The following is a 22,468-nucleotide window of genomic DNA, read 5'->3' as shown; positions in this document are numbered from 1 at the left end:
TTCGAGGTTAAAAACTAAAATAACTATACTTTCTTCCTGAAAAAGAATGTTGTGAGACTATAAATATTAGGCTAAATGCTTATTGATAGAAATCAGCCCTCTCTCTGCCCCAATTTATTTTGATATGCATTCAGTAACCATAGTGCAAGAGTGTGTTTAGAAGATGAGGGAACGTTCTCTACTTGGGCAGCGTTTGCCTTGTTTACAGTATACATGGTTCTTTTATGGTTTTGGTCCTTTGGGGAAGATGTAAATTTGGATGAAGGAAATGATGCGTCTGACAAAAATCTACAGCCACCTACACACTTATGACTGAACCGGTTTGCTAGGCAGTTTTAATGCCACATAAAAGTTGTGTGTTTTTATAAGCCTCTTCTTCTTTCATCACAGAATGAGTGAATTTTAAACCGCCAAACCCTGCATGAAACTGTATTTTGCAATCCTATGTTTTCTTTGTCATATTGGAAGGCAGTATGAATCCACACTATAATATTTCATAACTAAGCAGAAGTGCAACCTGAGACAGAGATGGCTAGTTTATACAATATCCATAGCCAATACAAGCCATGCTGAACGATCAGAGAGCTGGTCCCTAGGGGCATGTTGCTCAAACCAGAAAATCTTTCCAAAAACAGTTTACAGTATGAGTTTGTTCAGGTCAAGAAGAGGAGAAACTGCTTTGACTGGAAGCTGACCAACATCATCTATAGCTTGTTTTGTTTTGTTTTAAGAATCAAAGAATGTGTGTAAACCCTCCTAGGTCAGCCAGGCCATGTTATCCCACTTTGGCAAGTGAGTATGTTTTCTAATAAAACCTAAGTAGGCATAAAAAGGTGTGTATGCAGCTATTTCAGTATTTTTATGATGCTTTTCAGAGCGACGGCTCTCTCAAAGTGATTCACAATCAATAAAAGCCAGCCTGGCTCAGTGGTTTGAGCATTGGACTAGGACTCTGGAGATCAGGGTTTGGTTCACTGCTCAGCCATGGAAACCCACTGAGTGACCTTCAGCAAGTCACACACTCTCAACCCCAGAAAAAATTCTGTGATAGGTTCACCTTAGGGTTGCCATAAGTTGGAAACAGCTTGAAGGCATATGACGATAACTAAGAAAATATAAAATAGAGTTGCCTCTTCATATCCATGGATTCTTTATGTGCAGATTTAAGCTGCCATGGCTTGGAAATTTTCAGAAAAGATTTAAATTCCAGAAAGCAAACCTTGGTTTTGCTATTTTATGGGCCCGAACACACAGGCCAAAATAAACTGCTTCAGGTCACTTTGGAGGTATGTTGTTTAAATGATGCATGCATCCTAAGAGTCCAGAAGCTGTGCCAAAGCCATGCTCCAGTCCTAAGGACCAGAGCACAGCTTTGGCACCACTTCTGACCTCTTAAGATGCGTGTGTCATTTAAACAACATACCTCCAAAGTGACCTGAAGCAGCTTTATTTTGGCCTGTCTGTACAGGCCCTTATATAACTGACACCATTTCACTACGCCACTGTAACCAATGGGACTTGAGCACCCACAGATTTTGGTATCCACAGGGTTGTGGGGTCTTGGAACCCCAGTGGATATCAAGGGCCCACTGTAGAAAGTTAATATTTAAGTCTTTAAACTAAAAGACCAACAGAAAACATACCCCAGTAAGTATGCAGCCAATGTTTTTCTTAGCCATAGCTTGCCCTGGTTTCACTGTTCATGAATTTGTTCTTCCTAGCAAAGTTGAGTAGATACTATACTAAGTGCACAACCCCATGTTTCTGTTAGTTCAGCATTTTGCATATGGGAGGGCAGCTGGATGTACCTCTGTGGCACTTTTGCAACTGGAGAAATATATGAACAAATGACACTGTCGTAATAAAACATCTCACTGATCTATATCGCTTGGTATTGCCTACAGTGACTGGCAACAATAATCTCCAAGTTTGGGGCAGGGGTCTTTCACTGCCATACTTGCCGATGCTAGGAACGGAATTTATGATCTACCACCCAGCTCTACCATTAACTATATCAATAGTGTAAATAATTGTGAGATTTTAAAAAGCTATATCAAAATGATAGAAAATTGTGATTCAGAAGGCCAGGGAACAGCAGGAGTTAGAGCAAAGTAAGATACAGAAAGGCTGAGACATCCTCTAGATACACATTTCCTAAGACGACAGCCACCTATTGAGGGGAAAACTTAGTCAAGCAGTTACATACAACACAGGGATGATACTTTTCATTTTCTTCCACAGAAAACTGTCACAGGGTTTTCTTGTCGAGATTTGTTCAGAAGACATTTTGCCAGTGGCATACTTTGAGGCTGAGAGAGTGTGACTTGTCTAAATTGGGTTTCTGTGGCCAAGTGGAGATTCAAACCCTGGTCTCCAGAGTCATAGTCCAATGCTGAAACCATTACACCACATTGGATCTGCAAATTTCATATGTACGTCCAAAGATATGGCCTTGATAAGATTTCTGTTTCCCATTCTATCATATGTTAAGTTCATAAATGGAACAACCAACCCAAGAAAGGCTAAAAAAAGATCTGTATCCTATGAGGCATGAGAGAGAGTCACTGTGAAAAGAGGAGGATTCTCATTCTGGCAAAGTGACTTGAGTCAATTCACATTTTTGCACTAAATTTTAAAATATATATATATATTCAAGGACATGGTTTCAAAAATGCTTGCTTTTTTCAAAAAAAGAAAAAAATCCATAAAAAGCTCAGCATGTGTTCATTTCAAATGCCAGCTTTTCTCCATTTTATTGCATAAAGTCAATCCATCAAATTAAATTTAGAGTTTCGGTTGGTTTTGGAAAGAAGCATTTCCATTTCTTCCCACCCAAATCTAATTTTAGCTGCCTTGGAAGGTAGAAATCTGGCCTTCGGTAGCTTTTATCATGACAGAACTAATGTAACCAGCACCTTATCAAAGGGAACATCTATGACATTTAGCCTGCATCTGCACTGCAGAAATAATCCGCTTTGAGACCACTTTAACTGCCATGGCTCAGTGCTATGGCATTCTAAGAATTGTAGTTTATTGTGGCACCAGAGCTCTATGACAAAGAAGGCTGAAAGTCTCAGAAAGCTACAATTCCTAGGATACCATAGCACTGAGCCATGGCAGTTAAAGTGGTATCAAACTGGATTATTTCTGCAGTGTGGATGCAGCCCTACTGATATTAACCAGTTACAATATGTTTTTCTGTTTGTTTGTTTTTTGCATCCAGCTCTGAAAAAGGCCTGAAAACCTGGCCCACAGCCAACAGGAACTAAAGGGTGTTGCAAATGTCTTGTGGGCCAGTTTTTCAGGTTGAAAGAACTACCTGCAGCAATAGGCTTCCTAGGCTAAGCCATATACACTCCCTCTGACCTTTATGGAGTATGTTCCTTGATAACATGGCTGGCCTTTTCACATCTTATTAATAGATATGCTCCGCAGCAGCCCACATGCAGCAGCATTTGTTCTGGTTCAGCATGTTAGAAGCATTATGCTCACTCACCAGAGCTCAATGGCATCTCATAGCTCTCAGCTGGAGCATCTTTCTGTTCAGGTCACCGATATCATGAGGGTTGCTTCTGGAAAGGTCTCTGCAGCTTCAGCCAGACCTAGGGCATCATCCTTCATTCTAAAACTGGGACAAGTGCCCAGTGGGGAAAAATAAACTGGTTTATTCCTCTGTGCAAAGGTCAGAGGCATCCTTGTTGGACACAGTGCATGTGTGCATTTCTTGTTCAGGGCTTCCCTCAGAAACAGCCGTAGGCTTCTTAGCCTTTGCTAGAGAATTAAACATCAGAAGGGGAGACGCCTGTGTATGCATGCATGACAGTCAGGGAGAAGGGAAAAGAGAGGATTAGGGTAAAGAAATGAAACAGAGGATTGGGGTAAAGAAAGACTATGGAAATTGGAAAAGTAATAAGCGGTATCACTTCAGTGGAAAGCAGCCTTAGAGTGGGAATGTGAATCTGATCATGTATAACAGTATAGCTTAATAGCAGATGGATCCAAGCACTTTCTCTGATATGCATGAAGTCTAAGGGCTGGATGTATGATAATAACAACTAGTCTGTTTCCAACCAATATGAGAGTGGGTATCCTAATACAAACTAGTGAACTGCCATGCGGTTGAAGTGCCATACGGTTAAATACATTTGGTCCTCCATATCCACATATTCTTTATCCATGGATTCAACCATCCACTGTTTGAAAATACTCAAGAAAAAAAATCCAAAAAGCAAACCTTGATTTTGCCATTTATACTATGGCATTGTATTTAATGGAACTTGACGATCCATGAATTTTGGTATCCATGGGGGAGGGTCTTGGAATCCATCCCCAGGAGATGCCAGGAACTACTGTACTAAGATTGTATGGAAATTAAATACACAGTGATCAAGCTTGGGAAAACTTAATATTATCACTGTTTCTAACATATCCATTGAATGGAATGTTTCCCAAGGAAAACTGTTGACAGAAACCTCCAACAGTAAAAGTGAACTCCTTCTTTTGTAGACTCTCACTTAAAAGAGCATTTCAGTCTGAAAACGCTGAGAATAGCCCAACTATAGCTGGACTTTTACTAAAACTGCGAAAGAAAATAAAACATCTTTAAAGAGATTACAATAGCAAGGAAAGCTTTGCAAGATATACTTCTCTTTGGGATAGGTTCAAGTTGATTTGGGAATAATTTTGGAGTTATTAAGAGTCCCATAAAACTTTCTAATACTGGGCATTAACTTTTTTGCACATGAAGCTATTCTAAAATTAGGACGCTGATGGATACAACATCAAAAGAAAGGGAAGATGTATTCTTCAAATTCATTTCATTGCAGTTTGACTATGCAGATGCGCACAAATGATGGAGATTCACATTCTTTAAATTATAAAGAACATGGAGGAAGAGCAGCTTCTGTCATTCATATTTTTGCCTGAAGGAAAGCTGTGGTTATAGGTGTGCAATGTTTCAGCATAGGTGGGAATATGAAAACCGACACTAAATTAATATATCAGCCATTCATATGTTGTTGTTTTTCATATTAGCAATGCTTGTAGTGGATAAGTGAAATGTCATGTCTGGTTAAGCACAATTATTGGAACATAACTGAGCATTTCACTAGGATTGCTTTTAAGAGAATGAAGTTGGTGCTTGAGAAGTAAATTAGATTTTTGGTGACTGTGATGGAAGGATACAGAACTACTATTTCTTAAGAATTTCATGTCTATTTTTCCAACTAAGCGATTATCCTATACATAACTAGCACTATAGGTTGAACTTTCCTTATCTGAAATCTTTGGCAACAGGAGTGTTTGGGATTGTGGAGATTTTTAAAATTATTTTGAAATATCTGCATATACATAATGAGATATCTTGGAGATGGGATCCAAGTCTAAACATGAAAGGCATTTATGTTTCACATACACCTTATACATATAGCCCAAAGGTAATTTTATACACAACATTTTCAGTAATGTTGTGCACAAAACATTGAACCATCAGAAAGCAAAGGCGTTCCTATCTCAGCCACCCATGTGTGCAATTTTGGACTTGGGAATATTTCAGATTTTGGAATTCCAGATAAGGGAGACTCAGTCTGTATATTTAAATTTTGGAAAGAAAGGGGTTTGTCTGGCTTTACCATCAAGTGTCTGTATGCAAATGTGATTTTTTTCAGATATTCGTTTTGATTATTATAAAAAAAAATTCCAGTTTCCTTCTTTAAGAGTTAATTAATGCAGTTTCCATGTAAACCTCCATCTAGGCTTGAAGACAAACTCCCAAAAGGGTTAAATCAGCGCTGATTTATATGCTGTTTCATATAGTATGTTTGCATGGAAATACAACTAACTAGTCAAAAGAGCTGCATCTGCACTCCAGAAATAATGCAATTTGACATTGCTTTAACTACCATGGCTCATCGCAATGGAATTCTGGGTCTATGGTTTTGTGAGATATTTAGCCTTCCCTGTCAGAGAGCTGTAGTGCCACAACAAATTGCAAATCCCAGGATTCCATAGCACTGAGCCCTGGCAGTTACAGCAGTGTCAGGCTGCATTATTTCTGCAGTGCAGATGAGATCAAGGTGGAGCTTCCATTTGGTTGGAGGCAAAAAGCCTGCTTATGGAATTGTTAACTGGCCATTACATTCTTACAAAAGAGTTATATTTCTACCTGAATCGGCAGTTTTAAAATTACATTGAAAATAAGAAAGCTTTTTGGGTCCTGGCCAATTGTATATTAAGATCAACTGAACTGATTGGATTATTGTATATTAAGATCAACTGAACTGATCGGATGTGGTTAGTGATAACTCACCATTCAAGAATTGATTCAATGGGACTCAGGCCATTTTATTTATGTCACATAGTGGGTAGCCATCATAGAACAATCACTATGATTTCAATCCAACATGCACCATTAGTGTATATACACAGGTTTCTACATGCAGGTGTCCTGTGCCAAAAGAAACAGCTGGATGAAAGCGATAAAGAGGACACACCCAGGAACGCAATAGCAAATGTGTTAGCACTTGCCTTATACAAGACAGTTCCCAGTCTGCAACCTACACACGTCCTTCACATCTTGCCTGGGATGAAGGGATAACAGCAAATGCTGCATCCTGCAGTAGGACAATTGTGCATCATGCTTTTTGCATCAGAAATCTCCAGAGATACTGGATTGAAAAATATTCATGTATTAATTTATATTCCTTTTCTCTGTACAGTACATTCTTGGTAGGATGTGCTTCTAAATATGCATGTATTACATTTCATTTATCTGGTTCTAAGCAGGATGTGCCTAGACAGCCTAGTGTGCGTGTTGTGTGCCTTCATTTTGTCATCTAACAAAATGAAGACATACAACACACATTGGACATTTTGTTATCTAACTTATGTCAGTTTCAGTTACTGTTCTTTCCCACAGACCCATTTTTTTTCTACATTTGAGTTCCATGCTGTTAAACCTTTTCAGCCTCTGCAGTTATGGGTGGCAGCCATCTATTGTCCACCTGGACCATCTGCAATGTTCAATTCTGATTTTGACTCTTGGTTGCCTTTTGAAATTTTGGATGAGGTCCCCACCCTAATTTTGGGGGACTTTAGCATTCACATGGACAATCTTAATGATCCTGTGGCTGCACGCTTTAGTTCTTTGTTATCATTGTTTGGACTCAAAACTTTGTTCTGATTTATCTACACATTCTCTTGGACACAGTCTCGATTTCATTCTTATCAAAAAGTGTGTCGTCTCTTATTAAGAGGCCAGCAAATTTCCGCTGTCTGATCATCATATTTGTTTTGCACGTGCCCATAGTCCACCCCCTTCACTTGTTTTGAAATCTTTGCTCCCTTAATCCTGAGACTTTCCACCAGGCACTGAACTCTTCATTCTTTTCTTTAATTTTTGGTGACTTTGTGGACCCGCTGTTTCCTCATTTAATTCAACTTTATCTGCAACCCTCAACAGTTTTGTCCCTTTATCAACATGTGTGACCTCCTCTACTAAGCCACAGCTCTAGCTTACTCCTATCGTTCGGTATCCCCTTTCTTGTTTTCATGCAGACGAATGTCATATTTTCATGGCATCTTGCCAAAATGAGAGGACTGAATTTACACACCAAACACAAACCTCTGTCTCCGACAGTAGTTCTAGTATAAGGATCCACTAATAAACTTTGTTGAAGGCCTGTTACAGACTGCCAAAATAAAGCTGCTTCGGGTCTCTTTGGAGGTATGCTATTTAAATGATGCAGAGTCCGGAGGTCGCGCCAAAGCCACACTCCATTCCTAAGCACTGGAGGGCAGCTTTGGTGCAGCTTCCGTATTCTTAGGATGCATGCCTCATTTAAACAGCATACCTCCAAAGAGACCCGAAGCAGCTTTATTTTGGCAGTCTGTAACAGGCCAAAGTTTCCTTATATTGTCTGCACTTGTACAAAAACTTGTTGAAGGAATCGGGAAAATAACGGCCGATTCCACACCTGCACACCTACCTGCTCACAGTCACCCACGTTTCAAGGAGTGCGAATTAATGCATAGCACCTATCAAAGTTTTGCTTCCTTACTTCTTCTTCTAATTAAGTGCTGCTTCTAAAAAAAATCCTTCTTTTTTGCTTCCTCGGTTTGTGCTGATCCATCTTGATTCCTCTACTGTTCACATTCCAAATGCCTCATATCATTGCTTGAAAAAGACAAAAAGGAAATAATACATATCCATTTTATCGTTGTGCAAGAGAGGCTTTTGAAACTTCACTCCCAAACACATATGATTCAAATTATCCAGGGCTCTGAGGCGCTCTGTTGCTGTGGATGGTCTTTGCTGACCTCTTTGTTTTGAGCACAGCTAGCTGATCCCTGTGGGAGATGACAGCAATAAAATATGTTTGCGTCCAGACACTTCTGCCTCTCAACTAAATGCCTGAAATCACAGAGCAGCTTAGAAGAGCAGACTCCAGGCATCATGCATGCGGGGACTGGGTCTCCCTCATCCTGAAGCATTCGCACTCTCGGGATATGGCGACCTATGGCCTTTCTCCCATTGCTCGCCAAAGAATACAAACAGCAGATGTCCTAGCATGTACATAATCTGGTCATAGCCAGTATATAACTGATTAGGTATTCCCACAAAATGTTCAGCCAATTTTAATGCTGTGTTTTCCCCCCCACCCTCACTTTTTTTTCCATTGCTCAGTTTATGAAGCTATTCATAATAGGAAAATTAAGGTTCCTAAGTGAAGCCGGGGAGGGGAGCAAAAGCATTAAGTTTCTACCCCACATGGCACCATGTCCATCCATCCACACATTATAAGATTTATGCCTCTCTGCCAGAGACACTACTCATATAGAATAGGGGTGTAGCACAGTCAGCTCTCCTTATCCATGGATTTTTTTTAATCCACAGATTCAAGCACCCACGGATTGAAAATATTCCCCAAAAGTATAAATTCCAAATAGCAAACCTTGATTTTCCATTTGATATAAGGGACACCATTTTACTATGCCGTTGTATTTAATGGGACTTGAGCATCCACAGATTTTGTTATCCGCGGGGGATCCTGGAACCAAACCCCAGAGGATAACAAGGGCCCACTGTAGTTTGAACATCAGACTATGACTCTGGAGAACTTTGGAATAAACATGGATGGGACTGTGCTATTTAAGAAACTTCTCACATAGGCTGTGTGCCTTCCGAATTTTAAAATCTCATTTCTGCACAGGATTTAAGCAATTTACCTCTGTGCAATAAAGCCCTATGTTGCTTTTCTTTGGTCTACTTTTCACATAAGTATCTGAGTCCCTCTAGTGTTCAATTTCAGAACATCATTAAAAGGTTTAACTGAAGTACATGTGTGTGTATATTAATGATGAACAACTGTAAGCCAAAACCCTGCAAAGTACAGTGGGCCCTTGCCTTACGTGGGGGATCTGTTCCAGACCCCTCCACGTAAGGTGAATTCGACCTATGCTCAAGCTCATGCATGGCGGTGCAGTGGCACAGGAATGTGCGGGGTGCCACGGGCATGCGCCCCATTCATTTGAATGGGACGCACCACCCCTTGTGCCCTACACGCTCCCCGCGGCTTGAGCACATACACTCAAGTCCGCATAAAGCACGCCCGCGTATAATGCGGGTGCACTGTACTGTTCCTGTCTCACCCTATTACAGTCACACAAACCAATAATAGGAGATGAGATGAGACAAGTGAGAGAGCTGATCTCAACATTCATTCTTCATGACACTGCCTCTCAATTCAACCTGCAACAGGGCAGGACTGCTGCCAACAAAAGCTCATATTGTTGTTGGCTGCTGTTGTGTGCCTTCAAGTCCTTTACAACCTATGGGGTTTTCTTTCAAAGATTCATCCAGAGAAAGTTTGCCATTGCTTTCCCCTGAGGCTGAGAGTATGTGACTTGCCCAAATTCTCCCAATGGGTCTCATGACTGAGGTGGGAATTGTACCCTGGTCTCCATAGTCCAGCACTCCAACCACTACACCACACTGCTTCTCAATAACTCAAAAGCAACTATTTATTCAAAAGAAGCAAGCTAAAGTGTTCCAACTGTTGTATTACATATCCGCAACCGATTTAAAAAGTTACCATAAATACCATCAGGTTCAATGCATTTCAAAACTCTTATGTTATCCAGTGCCAGTTTGTTCTGTGTATCATGAAAAATAATCATGGAATGTTAAGTTTGCCATCTGTTTTGTAGATCAGTAGCAAATCAAAGCCAATTTCGTAGCCAACTCAGCTGCAACATTGAAAATCTAGCATCTATGTTGGGAAAATAACTTATTCAACTCATCTTTTACTTAGGTGAGGCATCAGCTGTTGCAGGCCTACTTTGCATCATCATGTAAAATAAAAACACCCAAATATTAATGCAGAAGCAAGGCATAAATTAAAATATCTTTTAAAAAAAACACTTGCAAGTTTTTCTAACTGGCTCCACAGACCAGCCTTGACAAGGAAATACTAGGAAATATTCTTCAGAGAGAAAGGGCCATTACACGCTGTTCTAATTTATTGCCAAAAGTAAATCTCCAGCAAACTTTCCCTTTTGGGACCAAAAATGGGGATGAAGGAGAGTTATTTAAAGCACTCATGGGCAGAAGATGTATCAGGATATGTTGATTTATCTTTTGGTGATCAATAGTAGAACAGCAAGAGTGTTTTGATTCCCTGTCATGTAGCAATAACAACCATTTAAAAGCTCAAATAAATAACTACTATTAAGGACAGCAGGAGGGAAAACAAGGATTTTTGATCTGAGGGATTTTAAAATTCAATTCTGGTTCTGAAAATAAATACTTGGATTCAGCCTGTTCTCACAGGCATTCCTCTCTTTAATTCAAAAGGCACACCCCTACTTTGAGCAATTCCTTTTGCTCCAGTGCAGATATTGGGTTTCAAGTAGAAAGCACACCCCACAAAGTTGGAATCTGCCCAACAATGATTCAAAGAATGGAGGTCCCACCATTTGAATCTGTCTCGAATCCAACAAATGAGTTGGGAGAATTTTTCCATCAGCTTTCAAACCCACATCTCCTTGAGTGTGTCCCAGCATTTTGACAGATTCCAAAACCATTCACAGCCAGAAAGTGGAAGGCAAAAACAGCCAGGTGCAGAAGATAATGATATCATAATCTGTCCGGGACCCAAGGGAAAGCTAAGTACAGTTGTCCCTCCACATTTGCCTCTTTGACTTTTGCGGCTTTGATTATTCATGGATTTTATTAATAAGTTGTCTCTAGGAATCTCCAACATTGCTCTATGGTCAACTTTTGCCAAAAGTCACACTGGAAGATCTGGAAATTCCTAGAGAGAACACTTCTCTAGGCATTTGCAGGTCCTCCAGCATGATTCTATGGTCAACCTTTGGCAGATGTTGACCACAGAGTTGACTCAGAGGACCTAGAGTTTCCAAGAGAGGTGTTCTCTCAGGTTAAAAACATAGTGGTTTTTTAAAATTTGTGTTTTTTCCACTTTCACGGGGGTCCTGTGTCCCTAACCCCAGCGAATGCGGAAGATCCATTGTAGATTGTGTAACTGCCAGTGCGGGGAACAGTACATTTCGGAGCACAAAACATAGATGTCTTCAGCTGGCAATATGATATGAAAATATCAAGGATTCTATTTGTTATGTCATGATCACTAAAACATTCTGCCTTGCTCTTTCTCTTTCAGCGTCCTGTTCAGCTTGGATGTCACAAGCTCAAACAGAATTTAAAAGAGTGGCCGAAGCAAACGTGACTCTGCCTTGTTATCACCGGCTGCACGAAAAGCCAACAAGTCTGGACATTGAATGGCTATTAAAAGATTCTGAGGCTGAACCAAAAGTGGTATGCCTAACTCCTTAATGCCTAATGCCCTACCACTATTGCCCAAATAAGCTATAGAAATACAACAATAAAAGAAGCTTCCACTCACTTGTAGACCTGTATGAAGCAGTTGCAGGGGAAACTGTAGCTTTACATTTGAACTGAGCATTTTTGTCAAATGCAAACCGATAAACAGTTTGGTCAATACTTTGGTCAATACTAATAAAGCAGCTATGATTATATCATCTATTAGGACTTAGATTTCAAGCATAGCCACTCCAAAAGTGATAGGATTATAATAAAGTTGTTGGTGTGTTTTGGGGCTCTAAAGGCTGTGAACCATATATTCGTGTTTCAAGAATTCTTATTGAAGACTCACTATTTTACAGGATTAAAAACTTGCAGATGTTAAATCTAACCTGGCCGACTATGATTGTGTAATAATCATTATGAATTCCGCCAAATATTAACTACATATATTAGCTGTAAAAAGTACCAGAAAAAGTATATCCAATTGGACTTGTGTCCAGCGATCATCTACTCTAAGCTACTCCAGTGAAGGAAAAGTTGATCTGATTATAAAGTTTCAGTTTTGATGATGGCTGAGAGTGAAGCTCTATTGACACAGACAGGGACAGTGGAGTCTCCTTCCTTGGGTCTTCAAACAGAGGCTGGATGGCCATCTGTCGGGGATGCTTAGATTTAGATTTCCTGCATGGCAGAATGGGGTTGGACTGGATGGCCCTTGCAGTCTCTTCCAACTCTACAATTCTATGATTCTAAGACAAAAGCAATATGTGAAGAAGTCTCCCTTACTGGAAGATAAACATGTTAGGTGTACATATTGTCTAAGATCAAACTTATGCAGGTTCTGACCAACAGTTACGGAGTTACAAGTTCAGCTGATATAATTAAAAGTGAACAAGTGTAAAATATATTTCCACTAAGGAAGCACACCATTGCAGTGTCTTAATTATTAATTGTAATTTGCACGAGAGATGAAAAAATGAGCCTTAACCTCTTCTGATCAGGAGCTGCTGTGTTTCAGTTTTTGACTGAAATAGCAATGGCAAAACAAAAGAGAAGCAAGCTGATCAGAGATTGTTTTTGCCTTTTAGGTGATCACTTATGCAGGAGGCAACATCTATAATGACTTGATTGAGGAACAAAAGGGCCGTGTTTCATTTGCTTCCAATTTTCTGAAAGGGGATGCCTCTTTGGAGATTTCTCTCCTGCAGCCGAGTGATGCTGGGCAATATACATGCAAAGTTAAAAACGCTGGACAGTATGAGTGGACCCATATCACTCTGAAGGTTCTGGGTAAGACTCCTATACAATTATTCAGAATACTAGAGCAGCTAAATACTAAATTCTTCTGGCTTGCATTTATGCTGAAAATTTCATCACCTTTCTCCTCCTCCCCAGAAAAACCTTCCAAACCCAAATGTTGGAAAGAAGGTGAGATGTCAGAAGGAAAAGAAATCGCTTTACAGTGCAATTCAGTCACTGGGACTACACCTATAATGTACACTTGGCAACGTATAGATGAGGAGGGAAAAACTGGGTCTTTGCCACCCATGGCACATATCAGTAAGTCATTCTTGCTTCAATCCATCCCAGCCATCTTCAGGAAAGTTTCTCCTAGAATGGCTGTGACTCAGCATGGCACTTATTTAAAGCGAAGAAAGCAGGGCAAAGTTGCTCTTTTGGTTAATGTATGTGCACACCTAATAATAATAATAATAATAAATTTTATTTCTACCCCGCCCTTCCATAGGTATGATCAGGGCGGCTTAAAAAATTATTAAAACATTCCAATACAAGATAAAAAATACAATATAACAGTTAAAAACATTAGTACAAAAACGGGAACAGGAAGACAATAAAATATACATGTCAGGGGCAAGGAGAAGAGAGAAGGAGTTTACAACGGTCCGGGGTCGAAAGGGAAAAGGAGAGCAGGAAAAAAAAAACAGTCTAAGGTGGGAAGGCCTACATTCTGTAGCAGCTTTGGAAGGCCTCTATGCAATTCCAAATGTGGAAATGTCCAAAAACTGTAACAAATAACCATTTGTCTAAACTAAACTGCTGTAATAAATACATGTTGTTGCTGCTGCTGCTGCTGCTGCTGTTGCTGTTGTTGTTGTTGTGCCCCTTCAAGTCATTTCCGACTTATGGCAATGCTAAGGTGACCCTATCATGGAGTTTTCTTGGAAAGATATGTTCAGATAAGGTTTGCCATTGCCTTCCCTTGAGGCTGAGAGACTGTGACTTGCCAAAGCCACCCAATGGGTTTCATGGCTGAGCTTGGACTTGAACCCTGGTCTCCAAAGTCATATTTGAATGCTCAAACCACTACTACACTGTGCTCACTCTCCAACAAATATACATTATGAGGTAGTCAAAATTTAGAAAATCCTTGGCAGTTTTTTATAAAAAGAATAGTCTGGATATCCTGAGAATGCTTATGTGTAATGTGTAATGTGGACCCTTGTTATCCGCTGGGGTTTGGTTCCAAGATCCCCCGTGGATAACAAAATCTCTGGATGCTCAAGTCCCATTAAATATAATGAGATAGCAAAATGGTGTCTCTTATAAAAAATGGAAAATCAAGATTTGATATTTGAAATTTATACTTTTTTGGAACATTTTCAAACCCTGTATGCTTGAATCCATGTATAAGAAATCTGTGTATAAGAAGGGCCGACTGTATTTAAAAGCTGTCAAGGGTTTTCTAAATTTTGACTACCTATCTAAATAATATGTTGCATTCAGCTTCTAAAGCATTCCCAAATAGTATAGTGTCTTCTTGAGCATCCCAGTGCCAGCATGGTATAGTGGTTTGAGCATTGGACTAGGATTCTGGAGACCAAGAGTTGAATTCCTACTTGGTCATGGAAACCCGCTGAGTGACTTTGGGCAAGTCACACTTTCTCCGCCTCAGAGGAAGGCAAAACACGCACCCTTGCTGTTTGAACAAATCTTGCCAAGAAAATCCGTGATATGATTTGGAAATGACTCGAAGGCACACAACAAAAACATTAGTAGCCATTGTGTTTTTGGCAAATTCTGTGGCTTGACTGGGTCTTATTATGCTACCTAATTAATCAACAAATGTCTCTTGATTTTCCAGACCTTTCCAATCCTGCGCAAATTTTTATGAAAAATCTCACATGGGTAGCTACAGGCTTATACCAGTGCACTGCCTCCAATGAAGCAGGACAGGAGACCTGTGTTGTAGAAGTGACCGTACAGTGTAAGTAAGCAGGGAATGTTTTTAATATCAATTATAAAAGGGATCTAAATGGTACTGAAAAGGTACAGTTCACAAATATTGCAGAATTTTAGAATAACTAGATGAGCAGTATTGCAGACTTTAGCCCCTGCCATTTGCCCATTTCAGAAGTCATGTGGGCCTGTGGTAGTTAATACTAAGCATTAATACTATGGAATTCAGCACAACAGCATTAATACACACAGCATTGTATAAAAACAAATTGAATTCCACTGATTGATCCCAACTAAAGTAGACCAACTGCATTCATTGTTGAAAGGAGAGGCAACACAGAGGTAACCCACACTGATGTTGTGCGTCTATTTTAGCTGGGAATAGGATTCGAGTCTGAATTATCACACAAGATTAGAAAATATGCTCAAGATAGAAATGTGCATCAAGCAAAGTTTGTGTACGTTGAACAGTCAGAAAGCAAAAGTGTTACTATGTGGACAACTTTGAATTTTGGAGTATTTCAGAATTCCAGATAAGGGAGGTTCAACTTGTATTGTATTCTTTGAAGCAAAAGAACAACCCTCACTTTAACTCCAGCACAAAAGGTTTTGTTGCATGGAATTTGCATCACCAATAGGGACCTAAAATATCATGGTAATATTTTGTTCTCTATCAAATATAACACAGTATACATTTGTGAATTCATAGATGCACAGAACTTTGGAATAGTTGCTGGAGCAGTCTGTGGAGTCATGGGAGGGCTCTCCCTAGTTTTCCTGGCTGTATGGCTAACCATCAAGAAGAAAGAGAAGAGGAAATATGAAGAAGAAGAGACTCCAAATGAAATCAGGTAATTACCTCTTGGCAGTTGCTAAACATTTATGTATTCAAATTTTCATTGTCACAGAACAACCTAAGAAAGAGTGGAAGGATATGATAAGAAAAGTCACCAAAGGCCTATCCAATCCAGCATACAGTGACCAAATAGACAACTCTGGGAAACCCATAAGCAAGACATGAGGACAATATATCCCTTTGTTTGTGCTTTCCAGTATCTAATAGCTCAAGGATGAAACGAATGGTATATTAAAAAACCCCATAGATTCAATGACTTGCATCCCATTTTAAAAGATCCTCAGGCAATCCACCCAGGAAAGACATGTTAGCTGTATCTGCACTGGAGAAATAATGAAATTTGACTCTTTAATTGTCGTGGTTCAACATTACAGAATTCTGGGAATTGTAGTTTTGTGAGATGTTTGGCCTTCTTTGTCAGAGAGCTCTGGTGCCACTACAAACTACAGTTCCCAGAAGCATGCAAGGTGAACAAATGGGGTTATAAAATGCAGCCTTGCCTGATCCCCTTGCCAACTGGAACCATTTTGTTTCTCCATATTCTGTTCTAACAATAGCCTGTTGTCCTAAGTACAGATTTCGCATCAGGAGTATCAAATGGAGCGGCATTCCCATGTCTTTAGGAGCCATCTATAGCTTTTTGTGTTCGGTGCAGCTGAAGATTTTGTTATGATCTATAAAGCACGTGCTGATTTCCTTCTGGAATTCCTTGGTTTGCTCCATTAGCCATCCTATGTTGGCAATGTGGTCCCTAGTGCCTCTTCCTTTCCTGAACCCCTCTTCCACCTCTGGGACTTTTCTCTCCATGAATGGTTGCAGTCCATGTTTTAAGCATAATTTTGCTTGCGTGGGAGATTCACTCAATAGTCCTATAGTGTCTCCTGTTTTGCGGATGTATATTGATCATTTCCAATCTGTTAGTTAGTTTCAAGGGTGCAACATGATCCAGTTTCATACAGCTTTTTCTTGTTCTTGTTATTTCCTGTCAAGTCAACTTTGGCTTATGGCACCCCTATCAGTTAGAAACTGGCAAGATCATCAACTGCCCTAAAAACACTTTTTCTAGAACTTTCTTTGAATTTCCTGTTCCGAAACACGTATCTGCCTACATGCCTAGATGGTGGGGCACATACTTACAAGAACTGGTTTATTGCAAGAGGACAGTGCAACTCCCTCCATTTCTGACACATCAGCACTTAAAAGGTGTCTATGACTTTCTTCATGGGGCGTTTACAGGAAATCTCTCTGAAAGTATGATTCAGCAGACTACACCCTTGGGAAAAAAAGAAACCTCTGTGCTTTCTTGAATTCTGCTGACATTAACCCTGGCTTCATTTCACAACCGTCTCTTTAAGAAGCCAATCATTAAGTTGATTTCTGTGCCTTTGTCATACTGAAAAAACTCCCAACTCTCTATCTCTGGTTGAATTAAACTGTTCCTTTTGTTAAGTCCTATCTAGACTCCTTCCTATATGCCATTTGCCTGTATTTTTTCTGGTCCTTTTGCTTTCTACTTCTCTTTCGCCATGTTTTCTTCCGTTTCAACACCTTTAGATACTTTCTATTAACTTAGTGCCAGTGCCTGTACCTTAAAATCATAGACCATGACAACAAGTTTATGATTATTATTTACTGATATAGCACCATCCATGTGCTATCGATGTGCTATCCTGGCCCATGTGCTCAGCGCCGAAGGCAGATTTGTCCCTTATCAAAATAGATTCCATTGTTAAAAACAGGTACATTGAAGTGCATCACAGCAGAGTGACCAGACATCCAACAGGTTAACAAACTTAAGCAGCTTTTGTTAGTAGTAATTACAATGCTGTACTTATAGAGATTAATAAAATGTATGTCTAATACCACAGGCAAGAAATTACAGTTGGCCCTCCTTATCCACAGATTTGTTTTTACCCATGGATTCAACTATCCACAGATTGAAAATATTTTCAAAATAGTTTCAAAAAGTAAACCTTGATTTGACCATTTTATATAAGGAAAATTATCACTTTTAACCCTTCAAATCGAAATAACTTCAAACTGATGAATGCCAGGGAGCAGATTAGCAGAAATTGCAACACAATCTATTGTGCTAGCTCCTTGACCAAAAATAGTACCCTCCACTTATATAAGGGACACCATTTTACAATGCCATTGCATTTAATGAGACTTGAGCATCTATGGATTTTGGTATTCATGGGAAGTGCTGGAACCAAAGCTCAGTGGCCTCCTATGACCCATTGTATGCTGATGATGCTACTTTGGGTTTCACAGATGCTCCCCTCATGTAATACGTAAATTGTTTGTACAGTCTGGGGATATTGAAACAATTTTTGTAGCCAGAAACTAAACACATTTAATCTACGTGGTTTAAGGTAAAAGGTAAAGGTAAAGATAGTCCCTTGACATGAATGTCTAGTCATAACCGACTGTTGGGGGTGATGCGCAACTCCGTTACTAAGCCAAAGAGCCAGCATTGTTCGAGGACTGCTCTGGTGGCCATATGGTCAGCCTGACTGTACCAAAGGCTGTTACCTTCCCACCCAAGTGGTACCTATTTATCTACAGTACTTGCATTTGCATGCTTTTGAACTGCTACGTTGGCAGAAGCTGGAACTAGTGATAAGAGCTCATCCCATCATGCAGCACTTGGGGCTTGAACTGCAAACCTTCCGATCATCAGAGTTGGCGTCCCCGGCTTAACATTAATCTAATTCTAGACTCAGCATTCTTTCCAATGTTATTAAAATCCTTTCCCTAAAAACAAGAGGAAGCAATACTCATTTTAAAGATATGTATATTACTGGGGTGGGGAAGTTTATGATCTTTTTCATGCATAATGCATGATGCAAAAAAAGTAATTAATAGTGTTGTACAACTGGCAAGCCATCCATAATTTATTAACTTTCAAATCTATTCAGAAATCTATTATGCATGGGTCTTTTCTGGTCCTACTTTTAATCACGCTGTCTCTTTTGCTTACAGAGAAGATGCAGAGGCCCCAAAGGCTCGGTTAGTCAAGCCTGGCTCTTCCTCTTCTGGATCCAGGAGTTCGCATTCTGGTTCCTCCTCAACTAGATCAACAGCAAACAGTGCCTCCCGCAGCCAACAGACGTTGTCAACCGAGGCTACCCCTCACATAACTCCCACGCAACACGGCCCCATGGCGATGGATGGCAGGGAACCCGAGCCAAAGAAAATCAACCACACCAACCTGATCAAAACAGAAGCCACAGCAACGATGGTCCCTGCTCAAAGTCGGGCTTTCCAGACAGTTTGATTGCTCTCCGTCTGTTCAGACTCCGGCTATGTCTATAACTCACATATACCACCAGCATTGTATAGTTAGAGTAGCTAATCTTCCGAGGCAATATTTTTTTTTGTTCTACACTCACCCACTACACAACAAAAGCTCTTGATATTTTCTGCACCATTTCTATATACTGAGGTACAGATACAGACTTGAAAAGAAAACCGACTGGTTTTAATTTAATTTTTTTTAAAGTTTTTTTTGCTCAATGATCAATCCTTACATGGAAGAAAAGGGAATTGCTGAAGTTGCAGATGTAACGCGCTGGAAACTTGGATCACTCTTTTTTTAAAAAGAGACAGGCAAAAAACGTACTTTTCCAATGGAACCCTGAAGGGAAAATATACTTTTATACAGTTCTTCATGAAATATATACATGGAACATTATCTTTTCAGAGATGCCACTGATTACAGTTATTCTGATCTACTTCAAAAGGGAAATTAACAGCTACTTGTAGCTTTGTGGTCAGTGACAGACCTCTCTATGTCTACAACAGGGTGCTGAAAAGTTGTCAACCTGACTTATTCCCTGAAATCTGAGTGCAATTTTGTCACTGGAGCTTGACTATTCTTCTGAATTGTAGGTTGCAAATTTGCAGGATCGTATCTCTAATTTCTTAATTTTTTCAGATCACTGATAAAACCACTTCAACAAAGAGTCTGGCATTTTCAAGTGCTGAACTCTGGGCTGTCATGAAGCTCTTGTTCCTGCAGAAGTAAACTCCAAAGGAAATCCATGAGTGTAAATGCACACATTGAGTGATAAGTGCCCATCTCACTCAATGTGAAAAAGTGGTGTACCAGCTTTCAGCATGGAGATTTAGATGTCAAAGATGCAGCAAGGTCTGAGAAGCCTTCAACAGTGTCGACTCCTGAAATTTCTGAGCCTATTCATGAGCTGACTTTGGCAAATTGGCAAATCTCACCTAAAATAATTGATGGGACACTAAATATATCCTGGGAATGTGCTGGTTTTATAACCTCACCAGCAGTTAGCTATACAGAATCAGTCAGCCAAGTGGGTGCTGAAATGTTTCACTGCTGACCAGAAAGGAAACGGAGTGGATACCTCCAAGCAGATTTTGCAGCATTTTGAATGATCTAGTGACCAAACAACAACCTTTGCAGTGGCGTCACTTGGGTTCTCCATGGCCAAAGAGATTCAAGACTCAACCGTCAGCAGGAAAAGTCCTGGCCACATTTTCAGGGGATAGGAAAGATATTTTGATGACTATCTTCAGAATGGCCAAGCACTTAATACAGAATACTTCTCTAACTTACTGTGCCCATTAAAGAAGTCACTGAAGGAAAAATAGGGAGAGAAGCTGCAGGTAGGTGTTCTCTTTTTGCAGGGCAATGCACTGGTCACAGGGCTAGCAAGATGATGGATGTTTTGAATTTGGGGACTGAGCGCATGGATCACCCACCCTACCCACCAGATCTGACTATTTCCTGTTTCCAAACCTTAAAAAGAGTCTGAAAGGAAGGAAACTTTCATTCAGAGGTGACAGCAGTATTTCCATGACCAGGCGTCACCATTTTATTTTATTTCATTTCATTTTTGGAAAGGGATTAAAGAAACATGAGTGCACTGAACTTCAAGGTGAATATGTGGAATAGCATGCATGTTTCATGGCTCTTCCTTCTTGGTCGGGATGAGAACCTTTCAGCACCTCCTCATAAATCCGTTTGGTGAGCTTACTTCTAGAAAGTAAGGAAGTTACTTTTCCTCTTGATGGAAATATCCAGTATCAACAGAGTCCTTTTTGCAGTTCCATTAGTTCACATGGTGCAGATTCTTGACATGGAGAAAGTCAAACCACAAGGCCAATTGACCAGTGAAATGTTGGATGGTTGCACTGAACTGAATTCACCATATAGAAAATGGCAGGGTAGTTAAAAAGAAGTTATCCTAAACTGTTTCCATCAGTTACTAGAGAAATTAGTTTCATGATGTAACATTTATTATGCAGCAATCTATTAACTAGGACAATTTACACAGCTCAGAAACTATTCAGACAAGCTGCAAAGTACTGTTTGATTCCAGCCCATTTGTAAGTAGATTCACCAGCCAAAACTTGGTTTTCTTTAATGGTGAAGCACAAGCTTTGGGGTCTGCTATTCAAGAGAGCCATAAATGACTTTACAGTTTATATTTCACAGATACTAACTAAGAAAGGGAAAAAGGTGGAGGAAATTACCTATTTCCAGAACCACAAGGCATTTCACTCTGAAAAGGGATGTTAAGTGCAATGACTTTTTGAAGTCAACACTGTTTCAGAAAGGCAACTATACTTACCTTGTGATAAAACCAAACATTATTTTGTAAAATATTCTATTTAAAGGATGTATTGTTATCCTGTATACAAACTACTATTTAGTGTTGTTGCATAAATCTTCTCGAGTTTTATTTCTCGGTTGGTAAACTGAAGTTACTTCTCTTCAACCTGCTACTATTGGCGTAGTTGTGCTCAGAATGAGCCACACAAAGGGAAGCAAATATTTATTATAGATTCCTTTGAATCAACATTTTAGTAAGAATGTTTTGCTGTTGTTTTTAAATAAAGGGGCTGCAGGACAATTACAGCAGTTCAACCAAACATGAAGCAGTGTCATGTTTTTACTTTGCGGTTTTGCAGTGTCATCAAACTAAACCTTCTTTTCTTTAGCAGACATGTTTTCTAACTAAGGGATTGGTATTCCTCAAAGTGTTCCTGAAAACGTCTCAAGACCCATTAAATAAATAATTGGATTCTAGTAAATGATGACTTTTCACTTGGAAAAACACTTCCATGTCACTCAGGCTATCTCATTTCCTTGTCTCCTCCTGTCCATTGCAATGGTTCTCTTCACAAAGTTGCTCCTGAGGACTAGGTTTTATGCAGTGCAATTGGATATGGCACAGACAGAGCTGCTAGATGGAGGCAAGGTGTGCATGTGGAAAATTGAATGCCTTACTTTGTGTGTTGCTATTGCAAAGTCATAATGAAGAACAATGCAATATACTCATACTAAGGCCTAAGTGTTCAGCTTCTTTGGTTGGATGTCCAAGGCAAAATTAACCCTCTCCAGGATCAATGTGAGAAAGCTACATTGGACAATTTGGCTTAAATGCATCTGAATTGTGAAGTCATACAAGCAAAGGGAGAGGAATTTCTGACTTCTCTCCTTGAGAACCATTGGATCTACTTTTCAATATCTGCATGAAGTTGCTCATTGGGAGAGCAGAGCAGGAGGTGACACCAATATGCTAATGCCA

General features: G+C 39.8%; 1 protein-coding gene across 1 annotated transcript in view; it reads left to right on the top strand.

Moving 5' to 3' along the window:
- The window catches only part of CLMP (CXADR like cell adhesion molecule), a 43,327-nt gene extending 21,518 nt beyond the window's left edge, over positions 1 to 21,809 (top strand). The window contains exons 2-7 of the mRNA XM_089538219.1: positions 11,682 to 11,836; positions 12,934 to 13,135; positions 13,241 to 13,405; positions 14,949 to 15,071; positions 15,753 to 15,894; positions 18,885 to 21,809. Coding sequence (XP_089394345.1) covers positions 11,682 to 11,836; positions 12,934 to 13,135; positions 13,241 to 13,405; positions 14,949 to 15,071; positions 15,753 to 15,894; positions 18,885 to 19,179 — 1,082 coding nt within the window. The 3' untranslated portion in view covers positions 19,180 to 21,809. The remainder of the gene's footprint in view (positions 1 to 11,681; positions 11,837 to 12,933; positions 13,136 to 13,240; positions 13,406 to 14,948; positions 15,072 to 15,752; positions 15,895 to 18,884) is intronic.
- The last annotated feature ends 659 nt before the right edge of the window (positions 21,810 to 22,468 follow it).

This window comes from Sceloporus occidentalis, unplaced genomic scaffold (genome assembly GCF_023333645.1).
Source record: "Sceloporus occidentalis isolate IW3139 unplaced genomic scaffold, rSceOcc1.0.p SCAF_9, whole genome shotgun sequence".
NCBI classification, from domain to species: Eukaryota; Metazoa; Chordata; class Lepidosauria; order Squamata; family Phrynosomatidae; genus Sceloporus; species Sceloporus occidentalis.
This window is presented reverse-complemented; position numbering and strand designations above follow the sequence as displayed.